This window comes from Heterocephalus glaber, unplaced genomic scaffold, assembly GCF_053883595.1.
Source record: "Heterocephalus glaber isolate CG9 unplaced genomic scaffold, H.glaber_assembly_v1.0 deba00001431, whole genome shotgun sequence".
NCBI lineage: Eukaryota > Metazoa > Chordata > Mammalia > Rodentia > Bathyergidae > Heterocephalus > Heterocephalus glaber.
In genome coordinates this window covers 3,591,825-3,613,306 of record NW_028258295.1, presented here as the reverse complement: position 1 = coordinate 3,613,306, position 21,482 = coordinate 3,591,825, and the positions used below count along the sequence as shown (strand labels likewise).

The window sequence follows — 21,482 nt, the reverse complement described above, 5'->3', positions numbered from 1 at the left end:
CTCAGCATATTCAGGTAACTGCTTCACTTAAAATAAGACAATTAGCACAGAGAAGATTGCTTGGTGGTGTCTAGAGGCAAAAGAAAGAGAGAAAATATAATCTATTGCTCTAATCAGGGGTACAGCTGCTCAAGTTGACTTTTGATGAATATTTAAGATATTTGATGCATTCATGTTATACAATGGGCTATGGACAATAATTAAGTTATGTTTATCTGTTTAGTATTGTGATCTTTACTTTCTTACACCCTCCAGTATTTAATGATGTTAGGTTTTATTTTGTTTTGTGTGTTATCATGTTGGTATACTATACCTCAATATATGAAGGCATGCATATGTTTTGTCAGCCTTGACGTATCACTGGTAGTTTGAAGGTCCTACCAAAGGCATGTAGAAATGTAACACTCATTTTGAGGTAATAAGAGGTTATACCAGGTAGGACCTTGAACCAATCAGGTCATGAGGGCTCTACAATCAAAAGTAGACTAATCCATTCATGGAATAATGGATTAATGGGTGAGTTTATTATGTATTTGGCTCCTTCTCTGATATGTACCACTTCTCCCTCATGCCTCTCTCTGCCTCCAGACTCTGCAGGGAGCCCTATCAGCAAGGAGACTCTGAGCAACTGTGGCCTCCAGCCTCCTATCCTCCAGAACTGTGAGGTGAATGAGCTTTTATTTGTTTTACTCATCCAGTTGTAGGTATTATTTTACATCAAGAAACATACGGAAACATCATCTTTATGTTTGTACAAAGTGTGATGACTGCCTTCACATTCATGTTGGCTTTTATGTTGTTTCTATCAAGATCACCTTCCCAGGAATATGAGAAACCACACACTTCTGGATGAGTTCATTCTACTGGGAATACCCCAGACAGGGGGACTGGAGCCTGGGCTCTTTGTCATCTTCTCCCTCATCTACCTCTTCACGCTGCTGGGAAATTCACTCATCTTGACTGCAATCATATCTTCCTCTTCCCTTCACACCCCCATGTATTTTTTCTTGGGACTTCTCTCAATTTTTGACATGTTGTTCCCATCTGTAACCTGTCCCAAGATGCTGCTTTATCTCTCTGGGCAGAGCCGAGCCATCTCTTATGAGGGATGTGCTGCACAACTCTTCTTCTATCATTTTCTGGGTTCCACTGAAGGATGCCTCTACTCTGTGATGGCTTATGACCGCTTTGTTGCCATCTGTCACCCACTAAGGTACCTGCTCATCATGAAACCTGAAGTCTGTGTCATGTTGGTCATGGTAGCCTGGTTGGTGGGAACCCTTCTGGCCACAACCCTGACCTCCTTCACTTTTCAGTTAACCTACTGTGGTCCCAGCCAGGTGGACCACTTCTTCTGTGACCTTCCTGCGGTTTTACCCCTGGCTTGTAATGATAGCTCCTTGGCCCAGAGAGTGGGTTCCATTAACGTTGGCCTTCTGGCTTTACTGCTTTTACTCAGTGTTTGTGTCTCCTACACACACATCGGGATTGCCATTCTGAGGATCCGTTCAGCAGAGGGCAGGCGGAAAGCTTTCTCCACCTGCAGTGCCCACCTCACTGCAATCCTCTGTGCCTATGGACCTGTAATCATCATCTATCTGCAGCGCACTCCCAACGCCCTGCTTGGTGCTGTGGTACAGATATTAAATAATATTGTTTCGCCCATGCTGAACTCATTAATCTACTCTTTGAGGAATAAGGAAGTGAAAAATTCTCTGAAAAGAGTGTTCCCAAAGTTTATACTTACTGTTCTTGAATAAATTATGGAGTTTTAAATGGATTTAAAAAGACTTTGTTCCTTTTCCAGCAATATCTATTTCTTTCTCTTAAATAAATAAGCGCATAACAGAAAACATTTCCTCTGAAAGCAATGTGTTTTGTTTACCGGTAAGATTTTCTGTGTTGTTATATCTCTGTCATACCCAAGACCTCCTAATTAACACTAACATACTCCCCATTACTTTATCCTGGGTAAGGAATATAAAGGGCATAGTAAGCTACCAGAGGCAGATTTCTTGTCACTGCAATGGGCACTCAGTTTTGCCTGGTTGAAGAAGGAAGGACCTGTGTTCCTTTGAAAGTCCCTCTGTGCCCAGAGTCAACCTTTGTTTCACATTTCTGTTCCTTAGAAGGTAACTGCTCTTCTTTTTTGCTTAGAAGCATTTCAGTTCCTCTATTTCACATAGTATTAAGTAATATTTACAGAGCATGTTCTGTCTTAGAGGCATTGTTATGAATATTTCAAACTTGTCATCTTATTTAATCTTCATATTGCCCCATAATATGTATATCTTATATTTTTATATAAAAGAACTTTCAGAATTAGAGGCTTCAAAAAACAGAATTATTTGCGCATGCTTCAGTAAATCCTGCCCCGAGCTACAACGCAATTGATGCCAAAGCCCCTGCTCTTCATCCCTCTTCTATATGGTTGCCCTGTGTGGCTTGTTTTGGAGTTTATGACCCATCATTACCTCTCTCTAGAGGTCATGATACAAAATTCTTCAGTAAATACCTGGAAAATGAACACTAACATAGGTCATGTATATACATTGGCCTTAATATTATTTATTCTATTTTACCAAAGGCCCCCCCATGTTATGGAATACTTGCTTCCCCTATGTGACATATCCAGTGATAGTAAAGCCAGGCCTTGTCTCAACCCTCTTATCTCCTACTTGGTCATAGTTTTCCTCCGGCACTACAGTGCCAATATCCCAAATCACTCTCCTGTGTAAGAGCAGTGGGAAAGCCTTTCCATACACTGATGTGGAAGAGAAGCCCACTTAACATCCTTATTTCATTTCCTCACCAAGCCTCCATGGCTAACTCTGTGACAGCTCAGCTAGTCTGGCAAGTTGATTGGCTTGAGAGCTGCTGAGGGCATTAGTAAAACATGTTTCTCCATGTGTCTGCCTGGGTCATGGAGGCATGACTGGGTTCCATATATCCATATCTGTTTCCTAGCCCCTTCCTCTCTGGTGCCGGCTCCCATTCTGTTTCCCAGCCGCTATGCATTGCACTACTACATGCTTTTGTCATTATTCTTCTGCCTTGGTGCCAGCCAACCATGAACTGAATCCTATAAGACTGTGAAATAACCATTTCTTCCTTTAAGTTGTGAATGTCTGGTGTTTGAACCCAGCAAAGGCTCCCCAAAAGACTGGCATTGACAATTGTTTCTGTTTTATCAAAACCTAAAGAAAAGAAAAAAAGTGCCATTTACTGAGGATTCCAAGAGTACACCAGTTCTTTATTTCCATAACACTTCAGTTATTTGAGAATTTTATTCTGGTTTTAGTCCCAAATTTCCATCCTATTTGAAACCATTAAAACAAAACAAAAAAGTAGAAATCTCAAATAAAACACAAGGCTTATTTTACTAAATCATGAATGAGACAAAAAGAACAGGCTAACAAAAATCCAAGATCACTCAGAATCTCATTCCTATTCTTTGGAGGTGTCTATCCTCTATGATATGCTGGATCCAAATAATTCAAATATTAGGGTTTTTTTCTATTAATGTTGGATCTTTTTGGAAGAATCTACTTGTCATAATGTCTGGTAAAACCTAGATAGTGTTGATGGACATATATTCATCACATGGACACTTATTCAACAGACTTCTATCCTAGACAATGGAAATTTCTGTAAGAGGAGAGATTGTGTTTGTCTTATTTACTCCAATATCCAAAAGACATAGGCCAGTATAAGCAACATAGGTCTGCTGACTTAATGAAGCAATACCATTCTGTTGTTTGCTAAAGTTTGGACACAGTTTGTCTTCCAAATGTTTCTGTGCTGGAATTGTGTCTCAAGTGTACCATTGTGGAAAGTTTGATCATGAAAAAGTTGACCATGTTAATATTTTTACACTGCATAGTCACTGTTTTAGGAAATGGAAGTGGTTTCCAGGGACTGGGGATTTTTTTGTAGGAGGATCTAGGGAAGACAGGTCCCTGTTTAAATGTTACAGAGTTTCAATTCTTCAAGTTAAGAAAGTTCTAGGGACTGAGATGTAAATATATTTAATATTACTGAACTGTATACTACAAATTAGATGTTAACATTTGCCTTTGTGTATTTTATCCCAATTTTTATAAAAAGGCTGCTTATCCAGTTTTCACATATCTTACAGTCTTTGACTTTGCTAGTTCTCTTTACAATTATATCTAGTTTTAACCCAGTCAAATCACTTTATCTTAATTTTTATTTATTTTTATTTTTAATTAATTTTATTGGTACAATTTAAATATATATAATGATCACATTTGTCAAAGAGAATTTGTACTTGTACATGATTTCTTTATTTTCCAATCACTTTCCCTCCCTTCAACAGTTGCTTCCATTCTTTCCTTCTTTTCTCAATTTTTTTCCCTTCCTTTTCAACCCTCCTTCTTTCACAGTTTCCCTTTCCTTTGGAACAGTTTCTTCTTATCTCATATTATCTATTATACATCTTGGTCCTTATTTACCCTTTCAATTTCTCACACTAGAGAAGCAATGCAATATTTATACATATGTATCCAATTTATTTCACTTAAGAATATAGTCTCAAGTTGCATTTAGCTATAAATGTCTTAAATTTATCTTTCTTTATGGCTCAGTAGTACTTCATTGTATAAAAAAGACATCCTTTTTTATCCATTCATCAGTTGATGGGCATTTGGGCTATTTCCAAGATTTGGCTATTACAAACTGTGTCACGATAAACATGGATGTGCATATAACACTGTGGCATGATGCTTTTAATTCTTTTGGGAAGATACCCAGCAGGTGAAAAGCTGGGTCAAATGGGACCTCTAATCCTAATTTTTTTGAAGAATCTTCACACCAGTCTACACTTCCACCAAGAGTCGAGAAAGGTTCTTTTGTCCCCACAGCCTCTCCAGCATTTGGTTGGCTGATTTCTCGATAATAGACATTCTTTTTGGAGTGAGATAGAATCTCAACATCGTTTTAATTTTCATCTCTCAGATGACCAGTGATGTTGAACATTTTTACATATATTTGTTTGCCGTTTCTACTTCTTCATCTAAAAAGTGTCTATTCATTTCAGATTCATTTTTGATTAGGTCTTTAAATTTGGGAAGTCTGAATTTTTTCAATTCCTTATGTGTTCTAGATATTAGTCTTTTATTTGAGGGACTACTGGCTAAAATTTTTTCCCACTCAATGGGTTTTGTCTTCACTCTGTTGGTGATTTCTCTGGTGATTTCTTTTGCAGTCCAAAAACATTTTAATAAGATGAGATCCCAGTTGTTGATTCTTTGCACTATTTTCCATGCAGTTTGGGTTTTGTTCACGAAGTTCTTGCCTGTCCCTATGTCCTCAAGAGCTCTACCTATTATCTCTTCCAGCAGATTTAGTGTTTCTGTTTTAATATGTAGATCTTTGATCTATTTTGACTTTAATTTAGTGCATGGTAAGAGACATGGGTCTAGTTTTAATCTTTGGCATGTAGAAAGCCAGTTTTTCCAGCACCACTTTTTAAAGAGGCTATCCTTGCTCCAGTGAACATGTTTTGCCCCTTTGTCAAAGATAGGTGGCTGGGTGTGTTTGGTGTTTTTTCTGCCCCTTCTAATCTGTTCCACTGATCCTCAGGTCTGTTTGTTTTTTGGGTTTTGTTTTGGGGGGGAGGGTTTCCAGTACCATGCTGTTTTCATCATGGTAGCTCTGTAGTATAATTTTAAGTCAGGGATTGTAATGCCCCCTGCCTTGCAATTTTTATTCAGAATCATTTTTGCTGTTCTAGGTCTCTTCTGGTTCCAAATGAATTTTAGGAATATTTTCTCCAGTTCTGTGAGGTGTGCCAATGGTAATTTGATTGGAGTTGCATTACATCTGTGTAAAAATTTGGGGAGTATGGTCATTTTCACTACGTTGGTTCTTCCTACCAAAGAGCAGGGGATATCTTTCCATCCTCTGACATCTTCTTCAATCTTCTTTTTCAGAGTACTGTAATTTCCTACATATGGGTCCTTTATTTCATTTGTTGGATTGATTTCTAAATATTTTATCTTTTCAGTGCTATTGTGAAAGGTGTTGCCCTGTTCTTCCCTCTGTCTTTAATTGATTGCCCTCTCTAGTGGCTCCTTTCTATTGGTGTTCTTGGAATTGTGGATTTTATTTTCTCCTTCTAAATGGCTTTCAGAGCATTTTGTAGAACTGGTTTGTTGATCATGAATTTCTTCAGTTGCTCTTTGTCATGGAATTATTTTATTCTGCATTAATTTGAAAGATAATCTTGCAGAGTACATCAATGTGCATTGGAAGTTGTTTTCTTTTAGGGGTTGGAATACTTCACTCCATGCTTTCCTTGCCTTAATGGTTTGTGTTGAGTGTATCTTAATTTTTAATAGCTCAGTTTGATGTAGCAGAGAACAGTCTGGGAAATGCACCTTAAGGTACCTTTCAGGGACCCTGCTTAAAGTGACACTGATGAGGCATTTCAGTAAGAACTGAGTCCTTACTCCTTACCAGGTAGTACGCAGTTATCTTCATGTATAATTTAATTCACAAAGAGATCATTTCATAGAAACTAAAATGAGGTTCAGAAATGTTAAATAATTTTCTTTTTTTGGAGCGGGAGACAGTAAAATAGAATTTATTTTTAAAAATCAGAGCGCAAACCCCCGTAAATGCACAGGAGGTGGGAGGAGGGAGCAGAGCCCTTCCTTATCGTGGAGTGCCAATGAACAGCAACAGAAGGTCAGGCTTGGAAAATCATCACCAGATGCTAACTCGACTGGGCCACGGGGTGACGGTGTGATGCAGAACACGCTGTTACATAGTGTTAACATATGTTATCTTCGAGGAGAAAAACAGGATTTGCTAGGTGAGACATCTGGCAGAGACTAACATAGCCAAGTGTCCGGTGCCATCACCGATACTGAATGAACAGCGTGTGGCCAGGCCAGAGGGCTGAAAGGCTTGCAGTGTCTCATTAAATAATTTTCTTGAAGTTATACAATTGTGTGGATATAAATAAAATCACACCTCTGATTTTTCATAAGCCACACATAATACAGCAAGTCTGCAAAAATTTTAAAAATTAATGTATGACCTTCCACCATCTCCCCCAAAAGAATGTACTCCAAATTTTTTCCTTCCAGTCTCTTAAAATAAAGAGAACATTCTCACATTATTTCATAACCCTATCTTTAAGCCCTCCTCAAATCCCCTTTCAGGCAACATTGGCTTTCGGTTTCTCAGTACTTCTGTTGCTATAACTCATCTTTTTATTTTCCACATGTCATTAATTATTAATTTATTCTATTAGTTAATTTATTATAACAATTATAATTATAAAAATTCACAATTATTATAATAAAATATAATAATCATATATCTTTTTAATAATTTTATAATATATAATTACATATTATTAGAATGTTATAATTATTATAATATATAATAATGTTGCAATACTGTAATCATAATTATATTATAATTATATGATTATATAATTATAATTAATTTATTCTATTATTTTGTTATTCAATAATCTTTTATTTCTAGCTTCACCAGTTTTCTCCTTATCCAATACATAAATTCTAGAAAATAGAGTCTGAGGGAATGACAATCACAGAAAGAATTTCCACAGAAGTTAGGCAGAATAAAAAGATTGTGAATACTTTATTTTTCCTCTTTATATAAATGTGTTGTATATAAATGGATTATTCAAAGAATGTTGACATAAATTTTCAGATGAGTAACCCAATTTGTACTGATTTTTCACTACTTTATTCACATTTCTTGCATTAATTTTACTATTTTTAAGGAAATTGTAACATTTATTTTTTTAATAAACTATTTTCAAGGGAAAAAAAAGTTATGTCAAAATGGGTTCAAGTGAGGCTGATAATCTGAAATAAGAAATCTCAGGGAATATAATTCTAAATGCAATGGTAATTATGATGTTATTTATACATTATTCCTAAACCCACTTCAAAAATTTCCTAATCCCAGAGATTGGGATTCTGTTATTCTCATTTTCGTGAGCATTACTGCCCTCTACTGGTTCTCATGCTCTGGGTGACCCGGAGGATACTCTGAAGAGGCCTGTTCTCAAGAGGAGAATTACAGTATGGGTCTCAGAGTGCATTCAGGAGCAGGAATTTAAAAACATAAACTAAAGATGTATTCTGGTGCCATCATGTCATGCTAAAACAGGGCTTTAATTCACACATATCGGGAATAGGATTTCTCTGGCCCACTCACTATCCTTTCTCCCTTTTTCCTGATAAATTACCTTAAAATTCTGTAGCACAATGATCTTATTTGTCTCTGTAAATATAGTCTTGCTTCCCCCAAATCATCCTCCTCACTGTTGTTAGAATTATCTCTTCCTATTATCTCCTGGTCAGGATATGTTGAAACACAGTGCTGCTTAAATTGTATTAAAAATGTTCTAAACAATTTGTACCCAACCTCTAGGCCATAAACTGGTTCCAATTCATGGGCCCTTAGGAACTGGGCCACACATCAGGTGGTGAGTCACAGGCAAGCAAAGCTGAAGCTTCCTCCATATTTACAGCTTCTCCTCATCATTCATATTACCATCTGAATTGCACCTCCTGTCAGATCAGTGGTGGCCTTGTATTCCCATATGAACAAGAACCCTTCTGTGAACTGCAGTTACAAGGAATGTAGGTTGCACACACCCTATGAGAACCTAATGTCTGATGATCTGAGGTAAAAGCCAAGGCAGTAATGCTAGCACTAGGGAGAGACTACAAATACAGATTAACATCAGTATAGAAGTTTGATCATACAAAGACCATAATGAATTGCTTGCAGACTCATATCAAAACCCTATCAGTGAGTGACAAGAGACAAGCTGTATCTGGTGGCAAGTGAGCTGATTAACTTCTATTGTACAGCTGCACCTAGTGGTAGGCATTATGTTAGAATCTGACACTTAGAATGCCCCCCCCCAACATTTTATTTACCATGTCTGTCCATGGTTCTTTACCACAACACACACTTATTTCAAACAGTTTTGGTAAGACCACAAGCTAAACCTAACCAAAATGAGTTAAAAACAAAGAAAGCTTTTTTGAATGGAAGAAAGATTCAATAATGAGACACCAGAAGACTACAACTTCTAACAAAAATAGAGCTGTATTGAAAAGAAAATAAAAGGAATCTTACTTAAATTACGGACTCATTTCAACCTGAAATTCATGTTCTCCAAGCCTGCTTTGTATAATATCTGGTAACCAACTCTCCAAGGAAGCCCTGAAATTTTCAAAACTGCTTTGCCACCTGAAGACCAAGCACCCTGCATTAAAACACAAGCCTCTGGGGGTTTCTAAAAGAAAAAAAAGCATGAGCACAAAGAACAGAAGCAATTATAGAAGGCCACTACTTCATCAAATAATTAAAGGAGAGCATTATTCTTAGTAGTCAATCAGATTGCTAAAGCTAAGAGCCCCTTAACTACTGGTAAAAAGTTGATCCTGCCTACTACTAAAGATATTTGTCGTGAACATTTAGGAGTGACTGCAGATCAAATGGTCGTACACATTTGTCATCAGACTGGCACCATAACAAGATGAATTGATAAAATAGCAGAGGATATTGAGGCACAATTGTTAGGATTAATAAGTCACCATAGTGTGAAATCTAGGATGACAAGACTACCAATGTTGACAAGAAGGCAGCCATACCTGTTTTTGTGCAATATAATTTTCAAGGGAATGTGCATGAGAATGTAATGTGCACTTTTTGCCAAACAGCTCCACAGCTGGACAACTATAAATGATTGTGTAGTCTATGAATGATTATGTATCAAAAAAATGAAATTGGTCATTTTGTGTCAATATATGCACATACAGAGTGGCTACCATGACTAGATAGATTTTTTTGTTTCGGTACTCAAGTCAAAGAGGTCACTTCTGAATGTGAGTCTATGGAGATCATAGGAGGCAATTGAAACAAGCAGAGAAGTAAACAGTGACTTACTTTCTTCCCCAACTAGTGCTCTGAACCCTTCCTCTGTCCCATGTTAAGATCAAGTGCACCACTCCATTCAGTTTCCTATGACCCTGACTAGAAAACACTTTCCTGTATGCACTGCAACTTTTGTGAATAAATGTAAATTTTAAAGAATTAAATTCCTTAAAGGGTAAACTTTTTAACATTGCTGGAGCCTTCACGCGTTGAAGAGAAAAATCTTGACTAAGTAGTTTTGCTGAGTAAAATGTAAATAAAAAATTTAAAAGTTGTATAGTTTTTGAAATCTGAATGTTGAATAGGTGTCTGTACTTCCATGCCCTCTGGATGACTAGACAAAGAATACATAATATATGTATACAAAGGAAGACTATTCAGCTGAAAAAGAAGGAAATTCTATCTTTTGTAACAACATGCATGAACATGGAGTCCAGCTTAGTAAAAGAAGTACAATCCCACTTACCTGTGGAATAAGAGTAATTTGAAGTCACAGAGGCAGAGAGTAGCATGGTGGTTACCAGGGACTGGAGCTGGTAAAGGTGGCAATATTGCCTAAAGGATACAAAATTTCAGTTAAACAGGAGGAGATATTTCAAAATATTAAATGTATAACATGATGACTAGAGTTAGTAATAATGTATGGCATCCTTAAAAATTGCCAATAGAACAGTTCTTATTACAAAAAAAGTGTGAGTTAATACTGGTTTATTAGTTTGGCTTACCCATTCCATAATATATACACATTTAAAAATATTATCCTGTTCACCCTAAATATATACTAATTTTGTCAATTAAAATAAGTAAAGTTACATTTTGAACTGACGTGATGGGAACACCTGTAATCTCAACATTCTTGGAGGCTAAAGCAGAGGATCACAAATTGTAACCTAGCCTTGACAGATTAGTGATTTAGTGAGATCCTGTCTCAAAAGAAAAGAATGTTTAAAGGGGCTGGGAATGTATCTCAATGCTAAAAGACTGAGGTCTCAATTCTCAGTAACACAAAAAAATAACTAAATGAATAAATAAATAAAACATGATATAGTCAAGACATATATAATTTATATTTGACAAAGAACTTATCAAACATTGAACTTTTTCTTAAAAAGAGAGAAAAAACAGAACTCAAAACTTTGCTTCTGGTAATTACAATAATTTTGGAAAACATTCACACTTTCTGGAGGAAAAGAACTGTGAACAAATACACAAAACATTTTCTATGCTTTATTAACATCCATCCCATTGTTTTTCCTGGCAGGATTTGATAAAACCCCTGAATCTGGGCTCTGACTACTTGGAGTCCTTAGCTGCCCATGAAGAATAGGAGAGAGAGAAAAATAGTGTACAGAAACTCACAAGAATTGAAAAAACAAGTTTATTCACCGTTTGGACAAATATGAAGGACAGGTCATTGTGCCCTCCCACCCTTACAGCACAAGAAAGTTCAAAAATCTATAGAGGAAGTAGAACAAAAGCCAGGAAATACATCTAATGGATTTAATCAGTCTTTGCCCCACTGGGGAGAGGGAGGGGGCAGGGAATGTGGTCTCCTTAGACTCAACTCTGTAAAGCCAGTAGCTTCCATTCTCAGCATGAGAAAGCTAGAGAAAAAGCTTATCTATTTTTTTCATTAATATATGTTTGCCACACATGATGATCACATACATAATGGGGAATTTGTACAAATACATAATAGTTCTTAATTCTTTTTTTGTCCCATTTCCCTCCTTTCCCTTTAATCCTTCTTCTCCTCTCCATTTACAAAAGCTCTCTTTCCAATTTTTTTCCTTCAATTCCTTTTTATAAATTTTCCCTTTCTTCCCTTTCCTCCCCCTCATCTATTGCTCCTCTTCCTAGTTCGACAAATTCTTCCTACTTTCATTTTTCTTTTATTTATACTTTGGGTTTCTCACACAAGAGAAACAATGCAATATTTACACTTGTGGATCTTATTTATTTCGCTTAAGATTATGGTCTTGAGATCCATCTATTTACCTAAAAATGTCTTAAGCTTATCCTTCTTTGTGGCTGAGTAGTACTACATTTTGTATAAACACAACATTTTCTTTATCCATTCATCTGTTGATAGGCATATCAGTTGTTTCCAAGATTTTGTTATAAATTCTGCCCCTATAAACATGGGTATGCATGTATCACTGCAGTATGATGACTTTAGTTCTTTAGATACCTAAGAGGGGAACCGCTGGGTCAAATGGAATTTCTACCTTTAGTTTGTTGAGGAATCTCCATACCGATTTCTGCTCCTTTTTCCCCACAACCTCACTAGCATTTGTTATTTGTTGATTTCTTGATGATAGCCATTCTTTCTGGAGTGAAATGAAATCTCAGTGTTGATTAAATTTGCATTTCTCGAAAGGCCAATGATGTTGAGCATTTTTTCATGTATTTATTGGCTGCTTGTTCTTCTTCATTGGAAAAGAGTCTATTCATTTCAGGTACCCAGGTTTGGATTGGGTCTTTAAATTTTGGGCATCTAATTTTTTTCTAGTCCTTTGTATATTCTAGATATTAGTACTCTGTCTGGGGAGTAGCTGGCAAAATGTTTTTCCTATTTTGTGACTGTCTTTTCACTCTGTTGGTGTTTTCTGTTGTTGTGCAGAAGTTTTTCAACTGGATATAATCACATTTCTTGATTATAATATTCCCTGTGCAATCTGGATTTTGTTTATAATATCTGGCTACACCTATGTTTTCTAGTTTTACCTATTCTATCTTCAATATTTGAATCTTTAATCCATTTTGATTGTAGTTTGGTGCATGGTGAGGGACATGGGTCTAGGTTCAATCTTCAGCACATGAAAACCCAGTTTTCCAAGCACCACTTGTTAAAGAGGCTATCTTTCTTCCTGTAAAGGTATTTGGCCCTTTGTCAATGATAAGACAGCTGAATGTGCTTGGAGTTGTTTCTGCACCTTCTCTTCTGTTCCATTTATCCTCAGATTATTTTCCCCAATACCAAGTTGCTTTTATCATTGTAGCTTTATAGTATAACTTGAAATCTGGAATTGCGACCCCCAAACCCACCCCTGCCTTGCCTTTGTTGCTCAAAATTGCTTTTGCTGTTCTGAGTCTTTTCTGATTCCATATGAATTTTAGGATTATTTTTTTCTAGGTCTGTGAGGTATGCTATTAGTATTTTTATTGGAATTGCATTAAATCTGGATAACACTTTTGAAAGCATGGCCATTTAAACTAGATCTGAGAACAGGGATATCTTGCCAATTTCTGATATCCTCTTTGATCTCCATTTTCAGAATGCTACAATTTTTAATGTAGAGGTCTTCACTTCCTTGGATAGGTTAATACTTAAGTATTTCATTTTTCTTGATTCTATTTTGCAGTGTCTGGTTTTCCTAATTTCTCTCTGGGTACATTTGTTGTTGGTGCACAGGAACATTATTGATTTTCAAGTTGTGACATTTTATCCTGCTATGTTACCAAATACGGTTATTAATTCTAGGATTCTTTTGGTGGAGTTTTTGGAGTCTTCTACATAGAGGATCATACCATCACAGAATAATAATAATTTAATTTATACCCATACTCATATCTGTCGGTGGTCTCTCTAAAGGGAGACCGGAGACCCCGGAGAGCACCGACCTTTAAAAAAAGAAAAGGAGACAGCCTGGGGGATGAACAGCAGTTTAATTCCTCTGACACTGTGTGACAATCACAAAGGAAAGAAGTAAGGCTTTTATACATGTAGGAAAGCAGCTTAGTTATTCTGGCTATTGTCTTTCTGATTTTAACCTCTGGTGACAACAAGTGACTTTAAGTGACTCATAAAAGCTACAGGTGAATTTATAATTCCCTCATTTCTGTTCACCAATCCTGTACACCTAAGAGCACACCGCAGCCCTCTACTTATCAGATGGTATCAAGAAAGCAGGGTGACTTCAGCAGAAACCAAGCCCACTGGCCCACAGCAAACATCACAGATGTAAATAGTGAGTCATATCTCTCTCACCACCCGTAGAGTTATTGGGTCACGGTTCTCCGATCCCGGACAATGGTAAATAAGAAAACTAGGAAAACCTGTTTTTCTCCCATGAAACTTTTACAACGTCTCTTAAAGTTTCCTGGCATTCTTTTAACAAATGGACTTGTGGAAATTCCCAGAAATGACTTCTTAATTTTCTCAGTTAACAAACTTCTTGTGATCAATTTTTACAACTAGATAGCTAAATTCTACAATTTCCCACAATATCCATACACATTCTTACCCATACGCTTTTTATTTGTTTCTCTTGTCTAATTACTTTGGTTGATATATTCAGAACAAGAAAGGTGATAAGGGGCATCATTGTCTTCTTTCTGATTTCAGCTTTTCTCCATTTAGTATGATGTTACCTGGTGATTTGTAATAAAAAAACTCTTATCATATTGAGAAAAGGATCTTTTATTCCAATGTTCTTTAGGGTTTTTGTCATAAATGAATGTTGGATTTTGCCAGATGCTTTTTCTCACTCTATTGAGATGACCTTGTGGTTTTTCTTCTTACCTCTGTTAATACGGTATACTACATTTATTGATATTTGTAAGTTGAACTACCCCTGCATAATTGGAATGAATCCTATTTGGCCGTGATGTATAAAGTTTTTGATAATTTGCTGTATTCTGTTTGCCAGTATGACCAGAAATTTGATGCATAAAAGTCCTGAAAAGTAAATTCAATGCCAATTCCCACCCACTAAGGCAAACTTCATGATAGAAGTTATTTAACTTCTTCGACCCTTACTTCAGTTAACTGTAGAAGAATTCATCAGAATTTTGAGGTTTCAGTAAGACTGTGTAATTCTTTCTCTTCTACATAGATTAGGATATTTTAGACTAAGGGGGTATGGCTAACAAACTCACTCCTTAACTTCTATCCTCTTGACAAGAAATTAATAACTGACATTGCCTTCTCATTCAATATTTGGTGGAATGCATTTAAGCTATGTGTGCATATATTAAAAATGAAGAAGTGTATTCATTGATGAATTAGTTGTACCTTCCCCTTCCCAGTATTATTGAGTATTCAGGATATTTAGCATTGGAATTACTAACAAATCTAAGATAGATTCTTGAAGTGATAACTAACATTTTTTTTTGGCTTCTCAATATGTCTCTCCCTCCTTTCTCAGGTCAGTAGTCTTTTCTTCACCTTCTGGAAACTACCATCTCCACTGCACTGTACTCCGTGTCTTGGCTACAGAGCTGAAGCACACAGAATGAGAAGCTGCTGTGACTGAGCCAGCTGATGGCAGAGCTGGAGGCTGCTCCTTAAATTTTCCTACCACTGTGCCTAGAGCTGTACTAGTCCCCACCTTTCCTGGGCCTAGGTTTGCATCAGTTTCTTTAATTCTCTCAGTTACCACAGGCACTGTTGCAATAAATCAAACCTATTGGCACTGTACAGTAAAATAATGCATCAATTATTTATAAACTCAATACCACATGAAAAAGCAATAAATGTAAAAATTCAATGTAAATATATATGATATAGATATCAAAGGAATTTTTGAAAATTATTTTTCCATGAAGCACATTTTACAAGAAATGTAAAATTTCTATCTCATTTCTAAGGTCTAATTATACCAACTAGATAATTGTTCCCTTGCCCAATAAGATTCCTGACTTGGGAGACTAACACCCAAAGGAAGCCAAGGTGATTTATAAATCTCCTGTTTATGACTCATGGCACTTCCTGGAGTCACACAGGAAATTACTGCCAGGGAGCTGAACCACATGGGGATGTGTGACACTCTACCTGACAGTGACCGAAAAATAGCAGAATTCAGCACACCTACAAGCAGACTGCAGGATGAGGAGGGGTTAAGCAGAGAGGCTCCTTCCTTCTGAGAGGAAGGAAAGGAAAACAACGCTCAATAGCACCAAGCAGTTATGTTCCCTGCATGCCAGGCAAGTGTTCAAGTTCTATTCTTCAATTTCTACCTTGGCTGTCACTTTCTCCCTCTTCTTCCTATCACCATTAACAAAATCCATGAGTTGATCTATAATTTAAAGGTATTACTCTGCTGGCAAATTTAAAACAAAAAGACCATGGCAACAGAATTTTTTAAAATATGAAACTTGGAGTCTTTATAACTCCTATCCTCTCTAATTTGCCACTACAAAATTACTGTTGCTTAAATTGTATTGGAAATTCTAGAGCCACATACTCATTGGAATAAACTCTTGGGACTCCAGAGAACTAGGAACTTGTTAATGTAATTTTCTGTTCATGAAGACCTAAAATATTTTGGATTATTTATCACTGTTAGTTCTCAGATCCAGTGAGATAATGAGAGAATATACTATACCTTTAATTTCGCTTAGCTTCTATTACCCAAATGACTATTGGAGATTGAATGGAATCAAACTTACCTGAACAGATGTAAGAAATGTGGTTGTAGCTTTATTTCAAATAAAATATTCTGTATTTTTCACTTTAGAATCACAAAAAATCATATAGAATTGGTGCAATTTGCAGATATGTACAAAGAAGTGAAGTTAGGAGACTGGACATATAAGCCTTCCTGATAAGATTGTTAATAAGGACTACGTGACATGAGAAACTGAACTGCAGAAAAACATCAGGTCTAGGGAGAAACAAGCAGATCAAAACAATTCATTTAGGAAGCAATGCCATGTACTATCTAGTTCCTATTCTTTCTTACCATTTCACTGATGTAAACACAGTTACTTTACCTGAATGTTAAATATAGCCACAAATTTCTTTTCACAGACACCCAAGGCTGATTCTTCCACAAAAATGAGAAATCACACTGCGGTGACTGAATTCATCCTGCTGGGCATCCCTGAGACAGAAGGCCTAGAGACTGCTCTTTTCTTCCTGTTCTCATCATTGTATTCATGCACCCTCCTGGGAAATGTGCTCATTCTTGCTGCTATCTTGTCCTCCTCTCGGCTTCACACTCCCATGTATTATTTCTTGGGAAATCTCTCCATCTTTGACCTGGGTTTCTCTTCGACTACTGTCCCCAAGATGTTGTCCTACCTTTCAGGGCACAGTCAAGGTATCTCTTTTCAGGGCTGTGCTGCTCAGCTCTTCTTCTACCATTTCCTGGGCTGCACTGAGGCTTTCTTATACCTAGTGATGGCCTACGACCGCTTTGTTGCCATATGCTATCCATTGAGATACACGGTCATCATGAACCACAGGGTGTGCTCTGTATTGGCCACAGGAACCTGGATGAGTGGCTGTGTCCATGCCATTATCCTAACCTCCCTCACCTTCCAGCTACCCTACTGTGGCTCCAACCAGGTGGCCTACTACTTCTGTGATATTCCTGCAGTGTTGCCTCTAGCCTGTGAGGACACATCTGTAGCTCAGAGGGTAGGATTTACAAATGTTGGTCTTGTGTCTCTGGCTTGCTTTTTTCTCATTCTTGTTTCCTACTTTTGCATTGTGATCTCCATATTAAAAATTCATTCCACAGAGGGCAGGCAACGAGCATTTTCCACCTGCAGTGCCCACCTCACTGCAATCCTTTGTGTTTATGGACCAATCGTCATCATCTATCTGCAGCCCAACCCCAGTCCCTTTCTTGGTGCTGTAATTCAAATCGTGAATAATCTTGTAACCCCCATGTTGAACCCACTGATACATAGCCTGAGGAATAAGGATGTAAAATCTGCCCTGAGGAACATATTTCTCAAGAGAAGCCTTGCTTTGGAAAGAAAGTGCGATATCTAACTTTTTACTGGACGCAGTTTGATTCCTCTTTTATTTAGGACAAATTCTTATTTGCAGCATCTGAATTAATCTGCCATTTAATATCCGTGTTTTACAATATGTGTTTTATAATTCTATTTCTCTATGTTCTATAATGAATTATAGCTGACAACTTTGCTTTACAGACAGTGCACTGATTCCTACGCTATGTGGATTATATCCCAGAACTGCTACCTCCCAAAACATTTCTTAGTCTTTTAAATCTCTTAGTAAGTTAAGATATGACATCTATTCTTATCTGACCTAAGTTAATATACTCACATATATCTACAGCCAAGAGAGAATGAAAAGAAAATTCTGGAAATGGTAGATTAATACCAAATATCAGAATTTTGCATCCTTTCTTTTTATAGATATCAAGCTCAAATTTTCTACCAATCTCCCCTAAAATTCAAATTAGCTAATTTTTAGGGCCAGGGATTTAGCTCAGTGGTTCTGGCGCCTGCCTCGCAAGTGCAAGGTCCCACTTGTTCGATCCCCAGTACCAAAAAAAAAAAAAAAGAAAAAAGAAAAGAAACACAAATTAGCTAATTTTTAAGATAAGATGTCCTATGAATTCAATCTGTATGATTTTAAAGTGTTTTTTTAGTGTAGAGATTTTTGGGGATCTAGATATTTTCCTTGTTTTATTAGAGTTTTACAAATCTACAAATTCAGATTATTTGTTATTACTATATCACTGAATCCAGATTCTCATTAGATGTCAAAAGAATCACTATTAGTTATACAAATATTGGTCAATAAATAATTAAATTTAAGTATTTTGACATGTTCCATCTAAAATAAAAGGAATATTGTTATTTTCATGTTCATAAATAAATTCCACATTAGCATTTTTGTAAAATCATGTAGCAATAATAAACTTGATTCTTCATAAGAAAGGGAATGTTTCTTCTTTTCTTGATTTTGTTTTGTTTTTTGGTTTTTGTTTTTGTTTTTGTACCAGGGATCAAACTCAGGACCTTGTGCTTTCGAGGAAGGCACAGTGCCACTGAGCTAAATTCCAGGCCCTGTTTCTTCTTTTCTGGTAGTAAAATTGGTATGCTATCTTGCTTCCTTTAATCTCTATGTTCCATAATTCTGAGGAAAATTAGTTAAGCTTTATTTACAGAAACCACATTGACATTTGTAAGGAAGATAGTATTCTCTTTCTTTTCCTGCTTTGATTTTATCTTTCTTTTTGTATTTTATCTATCAGTTCTGCACGGCTTTTCTTGTAAGTCATATGAAGTCCTCTTTGGAACGTGGCAGAGACTAAAAGCTGCAGAGAGAGAAGGAGGGAGAGAGATTGAAAAGAAAAGGAAGGAAGAAGGAAGGAAAGAAAGAAGGAAGGAAGGAAGGAAGGAAGGAAGGAAGGAAGGAAGGAAGGAAGGAAATTTTAGAAATAAAAGAGAATAGCTTTTCACAGTGGAATGATTCTTGTCTTTCCTTTAACCTTCTTGTGTAGCATCACAGGTGGCTGCTAATCATTTTTCCAAGTAGGAACTATAAACTAAGTGAGAGTGTGGTGCACAGAATCAGATAATATGACAAGGGCTCCAGCAGCCAGAGTACTTATTGCGAATTAGGGCCCTGGGGTATGCTATGTAAACATCTCTAATGCAAGGCAGTGTGATTGCATTGTACATGTAGGTAGTTAGTCTTGCTAGAAATCTACCTTCAAGAAACCTAACTGGCACTGACATTACTTTTCGATAAGCAACAACTGCTTTAAAATGTTAACTTTAAACAAGTCACATGTTAAAGAATGAAATGTAAATAATGTCTTATTACTCCCTGTCTCTTCAACATAAACATTAAAAATTTATTAACTATTATGGTAAAGTTGTTATGATTTTAAGTATTCTGCTAAGCAGGAAATAAAAACAGTCACTGCTGTCCTAAACACTCATATTTTCCTTTTACATGTATCTTTTTTGGGGAGAAATGCTGAAAAAGGCATATGCTTCACAGACTTCCCTCTTCCTGTCTTTAAGCATGCACCAATGCTCATTTAACTTTTTATCACGTGTCACTATAAAGAGATGTTAATATTAAAAAAAAAACACTTGTTAAGTTACAATAGTTTAAAAATATCTTTGAATTTTATTCTAACAATTTTTCTTTAGTATGTGTTAAAATATAATTCCAGCTCATCCTGTCTTTCTCTCTTCTCTCAATTGGTTCACTTTTCATGGAAAGATCAGGTTTATAGACTAAGTGCCTGGACTATTAAATTTTTAGTTAATGGCAAAACCTAAAGTAGAATCTAGGTCATGATTTTGGTTTGGATTGTTCTTGTTTTTCTAAGACCTTGAGTTGTATTGTTAAGTTATTTATTTGACCTCAGTCTGTTTTACTGATGTGGGAATTAGCCTCTCTAAGCCTCCCTCTTAGGACTGCATTCATTGTGTCCCATAGGTTCTGGAATGTCATACTGTCATTATCATTTGATTGTAGAAACTGTCTCATTTCTTCTTTAATTTTATCTGTGACCTATTGATTATTCAAGAGGGTATTATTTAACTTTCATGTGTGTCCATAGTTTCTCTGGTGTCTTTCATCATTGATTTCTAATTTCTTTGCACTATGATCTGATACTATGTGTGGGATAATTTCAATTTCTTTGCATTTTGTTAAGAATGCTGTCTTAGTTACTTTTCTCCTTGCTGAAACAAAATAGTCAACACCAAAGTCAGAGGAGGAAAGGTTTACTTGGCTCATAATTGGTAGAGGCTTCAGTCTATAGTTGTCTGGCTCCAAGACAGGGGAATAAACAACTCATGGCAGGCAGCAAGCAGCAAATCAGCAAAGTAGCAATCAACAAGCAACAAGCAATGGCAACAGCAGCCCTCTTTTGTTTCATATTTTATCCAGGCTACCCACTCCTAGGATGGGTATTACTCACACTCTTAATCCTGGCCTTACACTGTGAATCAATCCCAGCATCACATCTTTGATTTCAGCATCACACATCCTAGAATCGGTCACCCCTGAAAAGCCCCACTTATAAGTGCATGAGGCTTTGGGGGAACATCTAGACACAAGCCATAGCACATGCTTTCTGGGCTAGTATGTGCTCCATTTTGGAGAAAAGCCCTGTATGCTGCTGAGAAGCATGTGTATTCTATTGTTGGAAGAAACACTCTATAGCTATCTATTAAATTGATTTGTTCAAAGGTTTGCTTCAATTCATATATTTCTTTGCTGATTTATTGACTAGTTGATCTGCAAATTTGTGACAACAGGAAATTGAAGTACTGCACTACATTTGTGTTGTTGTATATTTTATTTTTCACACACACGTTAGTGTTTGTTTTACGAGGTTGGGTATGCTGATATTTGCTGCATATATATTTATAATTCTTAACTCTTTCTGTTGAATTGTTCCCTTAACCAATATGTAGTAACCTTTTTTTGTCCTTTCTGATCAGCCTTGGCTTGAAATCTAGTTTGTCTGAAATTAGGATAGCTGTTCCTTTCTTTTTCGGCTTCTGTTGCTCTGAGGGAATATTGTTTTTCATCCTTTTATATTTAATCTCTGAGTTTCTTTTTGAATTAAATGTATTTCATGTACATTGCATATTGCTAGGTTTTGTTTGTTGATCCACTCTGTTTTTTTCATTGGGAAATTGTTTATTAAGTCCATTATCTTAATTTTATCATCTTTGAACTCACACCTTATGGATCTTTTTTCTCTTCTTTTATCATTTTGTGTAATTCATCTGTTTTACTTTTGATTGTGTCAACATTGATGCCACATGGATCAGCTTTGGAGGAA

At 36.4% G+C, this 21,482-nt stretch overlaps 1 protein-coding gene and 1 pseudogene across 1 annotated transcript; both read left to right on the top strand.

Annotated features, from left to right (window-relative positions):
• Positions 1-827: 827 nt before the first annotated feature.
• Positions 828-1,760, top strand: LOC101722670 (olfactory receptor 10N1-like). The gene has a single exon (XM_004870930.2). It carries the CDS (start codon positions 828-830, stop codon positions 1,758-1,760), a length of 933 nt encoding a protein of 310 aa, XP_004870987.2.
• A 14,919-nt stretch (positions 1,761-16,679) lies between these two features.
• On the top strand, positions 16,680-18,048 carry LOC101723007 (putative olfactory receptor 10D4 pseudogene; annotated as a pseudogene).
• Positions 18,049-21,482: the final 3,434 nt, after the last annotated feature.

Coding starts and splice junctions, on each gene's coding strand:
- LOC101722670 (XM_004870930.2), top strand. CDS start 828: ATGAGAAACCACACACTTCTGGATGAGTTCATTCTACTGGGAATACCC.